The 8369-nt window shown below is 40.8% G+C and overlaps 1 protein-coding gene across 1 annotated transcript in view; it reads left to right on the top strand.

Annotated features, from left to right (window-relative positions):
• Nucleotides 1–2104: 2104 nt before the first annotated feature.
• RRN3 (RRN3 homolog, RNA polymerase I transcription factor) overlaps nt 2105–8369 on the top strand; it is a 31847-nt gene continuing 25582 nt past the window's right edge. Inside the window, exons 1-5 of the mRNA XM_007529532.3 lie at nt 2105–2255; nt 2952–3057; nt 4391–4447; nt 7216–7305; nt 7401–7530. Coding sequence (XP_007529594.2) covers nt 2164–2255; nt 2952–3057; nt 4391–4447; nt 7216–7305; nt 7401–7530 — 475 coding nt within the window. The 5' untranslated portion in view covers nt 2105–2163. The remainder of the gene's footprint in view (nt 2256–2951; nt 3058–4390; nt 4448–7215; nt 7306–7400; nt 7531–8369) is intronic.

The following is an 8369-nucleotide window of genomic DNA, read 5'->3' as shown; positions in this document are numbered from 1 at the left end:
GACTTAGGAGCCTCAGGCATGAGAGTCTGTTTGCATAACCATTATGCTGTCTCCCCCTGCCCAAGACTTCATTTTTGCAGGCAGCTTGCTAATGTTTGCCTTTTTGCTGTTTTCATTTTGCGGGGTGGAGAGTCTTTCCTTTTTTTCACTAGACTTGGAGATATGGTGGTCTGGGAGGTGGCGCAGTGGCTAAGGCACTAGACTCTCAAGCATGAGGTCCTGAGTTCAATCCCTGGCAGTACATGTACCAGAGTGATGTCTGGTTCTTTCTCTCTCTCTTATCTTTCTCATTAATTAATAAATAATATCTGGGAGTCGGGCAGTAGCGCAGCAGGTTAAGTGCAGGTGGCGCTAAGCGCAAGGACCTGCGTAAGGATACTGGTTCAAGCCCCTGGCTCCCCACCTGCAGGGGAGTTGCTTCATAGGCAGTGAAGCAAGGTCTGCAGGTGTCTCTCTTTCTCTCCCCTTCTGTCTTCCCCTCCTCTCTTCATTTCTCTCTGTCCTATCCAACAACAACAACAACAACAATAACTACAACAATGAAACAAGGGCAACAAAAGGAAATAAAAGAAAAAATCCCCCCAAAATAAATAAAATCTTGAAAAAAAGAATTGAAGATATGGAAGGTCCTGACTCAGTTCTGAAACGGATACTAGTACCACATTAGAAACAATAATGGGTCCAGGGAGACAGCATAATGGTTATGCAAATGACTTTCCTGACTGAGGTTCTCAGTCCACAGGTTCAATCCCTACCACCACCTTAAGCCAGAGCTGAGAAGTGCTCTTGTTAAAGAAATGAATGGAGAAACAACAAAAAAACAGGCAGAGCTATTCACTCGGCAGGGTGCCTACATGGTCATGGATGTAACCTAGCTTGTGCCATCAGAACCCTGTGGAGGTACTATGGCACTAGAGGAAGCCCTGGTACTGTGATCTCTCACTCAATCCGTCTCTCTATATCTAACAATATATCTATGAAGAATATTGTTTGTGCAAGATCTTGGTACTGCAAAAGGAAAAATAAAGTGCTATAGTGCTCTGGCCTTTTGACGCTTGCCTCTACACACACACACACACACACACACACACAAACACACACACGAAGGGATAGGGATAGGTGTGGGGAGATGGGACTCTGGAGAAGGTAAAATTGGATAAAGGCTTTTTTTTTTTTGCCCGTGCCAAAATGAGTTGGCCCATAGAACAGTGTGTCTGTGCAGAGGATTCCCCAATGGAGGGACATGACTTAGAAACTCCAATGTTAAATTATGTTATTTTAAATATTTTCTTTATTGGATAGAGAGAAAAATTGAGAGGGAAGAAGGAATGGAGTAAGGGAGTATGAGGGTGAGAGAGAAGAGAGAGAAGAAGGTGAGGGAGATTGGGAGAGACTCCTGCAGCACCCTTCACCCCTCCTGAAGCTTCTCATCGTAGGTGAGCACTGAAGGCTTGCACATTATTTTAACATGTGCTTATCAGGTGTGCCACTATCCAGCCCCGAATTATGCTATTTAGTCGTTAAGTTTTTGCTTGTATTATTCACAAGCTGCCACTACAATGCTAATTTAAGTTCAAGGGCTGTGCTACAAAGGGTCTCTCCTGACTTCGCAGCCCAGTATTACCATAGCCTGAAGGCTTTTGGATAAGGTGCTTAGTCAAGCCTCTGTTCCCCCGACAATCAGGGTATCTGTGAGTTTAGAGGCAGTGGGTTTGGAAGCCAGGTTCTTGGGCCAAGTGAAGTGACCAGGCTTGAAACCTAGCCCGCGCTGATCAGCCTGGTTTGAGTTAGTTATGGGACCTCCGTTAATACTTGGGGAAACACAGCCACCTTTTAACATCTCTCGGATGTCCGCACCTTTCTTTGTGATCCTCAGTGCTAGAGTGAAATTGCTGTATCCATCACTCCAGCTGCAAAGGACTCTCACTGCGCCACACTTCACCAGGCCGACAGAAACCTCCGAGAGGAGGAGGGGCGGCTGCCTAGCAGCAAGGGATAATTTTGATGGCGCTCTGGCCCGCCAATGAGATCGACTCTTCCCATGCGGGGCTCTTGATTGGCTGCCGGAAGAAGTTCTCACGAGCCTCTTCCGGCAGAGAGGCCGTACTAGATAGAGCGTGACTTCCGGCGCGAAGAACGCAGTCGTCGTGCTTGTCGGTCCCAATGGCGGCCCAGTTGCTGCACACGCGGTTTCCCGGAGATGTAGCAGCCTCTTCAACCTCCGCGATCAAGACATTGAGTGCATCGAGGCCTGGGTAAGTGTCCGGGTTACTTTCTTCAGCGCGTCTGGGGCCAGATAGGAGTTTGTGGGCGGGTCGGGGAAGGCCTGGACCAGAGCTAATGAGTGAGAGCGGAGGGTCGAGGGTCATTTTAAATCCATCAAGTTCTCAGCAGTTTCTAAGAGAACTAGCCAATGAACTTAACATTCTAAAGGAGGAACAGGAGTTGGGCAGATCGTCAAATCAAATGGGAGTCAGCCTGGCAAGTTTGAAATGACACTGGTTGCTGTACAGTAAGTAATTGGAGATGGGGGTCTGAGAGAGGGCAGGTAAATGAGGACCTTGAAGACCCCAGGCAGGGAGCTGGGATTCGTGTTCTAGGTGAAGCGAGATTCCTTTGGAGAATTTAAACACGATGCTTATGGTATTTGAAAATCGTTAGATCGCCGAAGAACAGGTTATTGGGGGATTAGCGTGGAAGCTGTGAGGCCAGTTGAATTTATCAGAAAATGATGATAGTTCAGTAACTATTGGACTAAGTGTTGGGCTCCCAAGCATGAAGTCCCGAGTTTCATCTCTGGCATCCCATATGACGTAGTGATGCTCTGACACTCACACTCACTTTCTCTATCTCTCTCTAGATCTCTAGTTCATTATAAATCTTAAAAAGAAAAACTGTTGGCATTTACACTTTTACCTGAACATAGTAGTTTCATAATCTTGGTTCTGCAGGATTTCAGATATGCTTGCGGTAGAGAATGATTTCTTCAGTTCTCCCCCAAGAAAAACTGTTCGGTTTGGTGGGACTGTGACAGAAGTCTTGCTGAAATACAAAAAGGTAAGAGAGAGCATGAAGTGTGTTGTGTTTTCTCCACTAGCTTTACTGAGATGTAATTGACCAACTGGAGTTTGATTTTTGTTGATCAGAGTACAGTTATAACTTTTACTAAAGACCAGTAGATTTAATTAGGTAAGTTTTAGATGTTGCTCTTGAAATAAAAGTTCTAATGGCAGCTTGATATAGTTAACTCACAAAGCAATAACCTCTTTAGATATTTATGTAGTGTTAATTACCTAAGCATTACTTTGATACTAAATTACTAAAGTCAACTTTAGTAATGATTTTTTTTTTTTTAAAGTGATTCTACTAAATAAGATGATTTAGTAAAGTGATTCCAATGCAGGGGACATGTGAATGACTGTCTTTTCTTTTTGTCATCAGTTATTGCTAGGGCTTGGTGAATACACTGCTCCACTGTTTCTGACCATCTTTTCCTCCCTCCCTTCTTTTTTCTTTTCTTTGATTACTTTCTTCTTCCTTAACTGTTACTTTTTTTTTCTTTTTCTTTTTTAACCAGAGCACTGTTCAACTCTGGCTTCTGATGGTGTCAGGTCTTTGGAGCCTCAGGCATAAGAGTCTTTGCATAACCATTATGCTATATACCCCTGCCCACCTTTTCTTTTTCTTTTTCTTTCTTTTTTTTTTTTATCAGAGCACTGCTCAGCTCTGGCTTATGGTGGTGTGGGGGATTGAACCTGGGACTTGAGAGCCTCAGGCATGAAAGTCTCTTTGCAAAACCATTATGCTATACCCCCACTTTTTTTTCTTTTAATAGAGGTGAGAGATAGGAGACACACCTGCAGCACTGCTTCTTCACCACTGTGAAGATTCCCTTTGCAGGTGGGGACTGGGGACTTGGAACTGGGTCCTGTGGTGGTAATATCTGCACTCTGCTGGGTGAGCCACCACACTGTCCCTGTCTATTTTATTTATTTATTTATTTTGTATGTAATTTGCTTTTATGACTATTTATATGAATGGATACTATCTTAGTTTCCTCTCAGTTTAATCATTGTAGTCTTCCCCTAATATTTTTTGACAATCATTATAGTAGGGTATATATTGTACTCTCTATATACTATGTTATATAACCATGTGTTATTAGAAGTATATTCAAATGTCAATATACAGGTATACCTAAATATGAATGAATGTTTAGTTGTTACTTTCTTTTTCTAGTAAGCCTTTTATTTAGTCTAACATGAAATTGTAGGCTTTTGTAGACTTGATTTTATGTTTTAATTTTATTAGTGGTAAGATATAGTTAAAAGCTGATTGATGTCTAACACAGAAACCAAAGTAAACAAGAAAAATTTTCCCTCTTGTTAAGGGTGAAACAAGTGACTTTGACTTGTTGAAGAACCAGCTGTCAGATCCAGACATAAAGGTATCTTTGTATTTGATCATTAACTAAGTTGTTGCCACTTTGTACAGCTGTTAGTTTGCCTAGTGAGTCCTTGTAACTGTTTATGTTGACTGAGAAACAGAAAATCTAATGCAACAATGTCTAGTGTGGATTTCTTTTCTTTTCTGTGGTAGATATGTCTGGGCATCTCAGAATATGCTCAAACATGCTCTTTTCATTCACTTATTTATTTACTATTTTTAAAAAGAATTTATTTATTCATGAGAAAGATAGGAGGAGAGAAAGAACCAGACATCGCTCTGGTACATGTGTTGCTGGGGATTGAACTCAGGACCTCATGCTTGAGAGCCCAATGCTTTATCCACTGTGCCACCTCCCAGATCACCATTCACTTATTATTATTATTTTTTAAAGATTTACATGCTCTTTTCATTTATTTATCATTATTTAAATTTCTTCTTTTTTTTTTTTTTTTTTACCAGAGCACTGCTTAGCTCTGGCTTATGGTTATATGGGGGATAGAACCTGGGACTTCAGAGTCTCAGGCATGAGAGTCTCTTTTGCATAACCATTATGCTAGCTGCCCGCCCCAATTTATTTATTTATTTATTTTGCCTCCAGGGTTATTGCAGGGGCCCAGTGCTTGCACTATGAATTCACTACTCATGGAGGCCATCTTTTTTCCATTGTTGTTGTTGTTGGATTGGACAGAGAAATTGAGAGAGGAGGGGAAGACAGAGAAGGGGAGAGAAAGACACCTGCAGACCTGCTTCATTGCTTGCAAAGCAACCCTCTGCAGGTGGGGAGCCAGGGTCTCGAACTGGGATCCTTGTGCTGGTCCTTAACCCTGTGTTAATAAATGGAGGTAGCACACTTGGTTAAGTGAACATAGTACAAAACACAAGGACCTGAGCAAGGATCTTAGTTTGAGCCCCCGGCTCCCTACCTGCAAGGGGATCGCTTTACAAGCAGTGAAGCAGGTCTATAGGTGTCTTATTTCTCTTCCCCCTCTGTCTTCCTTTCTCTTTCAATTTCTGTTTTATCCAACAATAACAACATTAGTAACAGCAACAACAACAATGGAATGGAGCTTGAACCAGGGTCTGTGTGCACTCAACTGGGTGCTCCACTGCCCAGCCCCATGATACTAGATTAAAAAATATATATATATTAGTAAGGGAGAGGGAATCTAGTAAGGGAGAGGGAATCAGGACATCACACCGGCTGGCATTTATGATGCCATGGATTGAACTCCAGGCCTCTTGCTGGCAAGTCCAACACTTTATCCATTACTTCACATCCTAATATGCTGATACCTGATTAAAAAACATGTATTTATTTTTTATTTCCCATGGCATAGAGTTTCACATGAGAAACAGAAAAGTCAGAACACTACTCCAGTGCCTTTGTCAATAGATTTTGAACTAGGAGATTCAGATATGCAAGTCCTGAGCTCTACCAGTAGAACTTTTCCCAGGATTTTGATTTTGTACATGATTTCTTTTTTCTTTTTCTTTTTTTTTTTTACATAGCAGTTTTTCCCATGCCATGGTTCATGTTATTATGAACAATGACTTGATTCACTGAAAAATGTTTCATGAAGTAGTAGAATCACTTATTTGTAACACATCTTAATGTGTGTAAGACCATTCATATGTTGAATTGAGAAAAGGTTATTTTTACTGATAGTAGTTATTGGGATGTTATTAAAGTACTTGATATACAGAGTAAATAGTTTCTTTTTTTATTTTTTAATAATTTTTAAAAAAAATTCTTTTTTATTAGGGCAACAAAAGGGAATAAATAAAAGAAAAAAAAGAAAAGAAAAAAATTCTTTTTATTATCTTTATTGATTGGATAGATACAGTCAGAAATCAAGAAGGTAGGGGGAGATAGAGAGGGAGAAAGAAAGACACCTGCAGCTCTGCTTCACCACTTTGCAAAGCTTTCCCCCTGCAGGTGGGGACCAGAGGCTTGAACCTGGGTCCTTGTACATTGTACTGCCCTACTCCTTCTTGGCCCAATTTTATACTATTTCAGAGAGTAGAAGTAAGGCTGAAAGGGAAGGAAAGGATAAGACGAGGAGAGAAACCAAAGCACTGCTTTTATCATTCATGATGCTGTCCATGCTTCTCTCTTGTGGCAGGGATTGTACCCTAGACCACAGCAAGGCATACACTCAACTCATTGAGCTCTCTGCCAGCCCCCTTTGCAGCCTTATAATGTTTGATTCTGCTTGCTTTTGCAGTTTGAAGATGTTCTGGATATCAGCATATATCATCATGAAGTGTTTCCCCTTTTTATGCTTTTTAAAATAAATGAATAAATATTTTTATTAGAGTCCTGTTCAACTCTGGTTTATGGTGTTGTTGGGGATTGAACTTGGGACCTTTGGTGCCTCAGGCATGGAAATATTTTTGTATAACTATTATGCTACTTCTCCATACCTCCCTTTTTTTAGGTCAAGCAAAAATTATCAAGAATGTCTTGTGTTTAATTCTTTTCCTTGTATATCAGAATTGTTACATTGTTTTCTTTCTTTCTTTTTTCTTTTCTTTTGTTTTTTTACCAGAGCACTGCTCAACTCTGGCTTAGGGGGTGCAGGGAATTGAACCTGGGACTTGATGGAGCCTCAAGCTTGAAAGTCTGTTTGCATAACCATTATGCTATCTACCCCTGCCTGTTACATTGCTTTCTAAGACATTTTTAGTAGTTGAAACAAGGTAGATTTCATCTCTGTTTTAGAGGATTTATAATTTTGAAAGTAACCTTTCATTGTTCACTTTTAGGATGACCAAGTTATCAACTGGTTATTAGAATTCCGTTCGTCTATCATGTACTTGACCAAAGACTTTGAGCAGCTTATCAATATTCTCTTGGTAAGTTCTGTATTTATTTCACTAATATGTGATTCACCATTTAGAAAATCGTATATATTAGATAAGTAAAATGTTTGTTTTCCTCTCCCCACTAGAAATTACGGTGGTTGAATAGAAGTTCTACAGTGGTGGAGGAGTATTTGGCTTTTCTTGGTAATCTTGTATCTGCACAGACTGTCTTCCTTAGGCCATGTCTCAGCATGATTACTTCTCATTTTGTGCCTCGTAAGTAGTCGCTTATTGTTTGCTTTGAGTTTTTGTGTTTAAACTATCTCTTGGGACCAGGTGTTGGTGCACTTGAAATAAAAAATAATAATTATCCTTATTATTTATTGGATAGAGAGAGCCAGAAATCAAGTGGGAAGGGGAATATAGAGAGGTAGAGAAAGAGAGAGACCTGCAGCACTGCTTCACCACTTGAAAGCTTTCCCCTTGCAGGTAGGAACCGGGGACTCGAACCTGGATCCTTGAGCATTGTAGCGTGGGCTCAACCAGGTGCAGGTGGTGGTGCACTTGATTGACTTAATATCCACCAGGTTCAAGCTCCTACTCCCCACCTGTAGGGGCAGTGCTTTATGAGCAGTGAAGCAGGTGTCTATCTCTCTCCACTCCCTTCTCAATTTCTCTGTCATCTTAAATAAAATAGAAAGGAAAAAAATGGTTGCTGTGAATGATGGATGTATTCATAATGCTAGCTGCGAGTCCCAGCAATAACCCTAGTGGCAATAAAAAAATGTATGCATTATTAGTGAGAGAGAACCAGAGCATCCCTCTGGCATATACTGTGCTGGAGCTTGAACTTAAGACCTCATGCTTTAGAGTCCTGAGTTTCATTTTCATGAGAGAGTCAGTCAAAGAGAGCGAGAGAGGTAAGAGCACTGTTTTACTCTGTTCATTGAAGTTTTGGGGCCTCAGACATGCAAATCTGTGCTTCCTCCCCTGCCTTTATTGCTCTGACTTTTAATTTTTTTCCTATTCCTGTGGCTTTTGTGAATTGGAATTTTCTTTAATTAGCTTTCCTTAGGGAATTTAGAATATAGGCATTTTTTAGCTGTTAAAGAAAT

This window comes from Erinaceus europaeus, chromosome 15 (assembly GCF_950295315.1).
Source record: "Erinaceus europaeus chromosome 15, mEriEur2.1, whole genome shotgun sequence".
NCBI classification, from domain to species: domain Eukaryota; kingdom Metazoa; phylum Chordata; class Mammalia; order Eulipotyphla; family Erinaceidae; genus Erinaceus; species Erinaceus europaeus.
The sequence above is the reverse complement of the archived record's forward strand: the minus strand, read 5'-3'. Positions and strand labels throughout refer to the sequence as shown.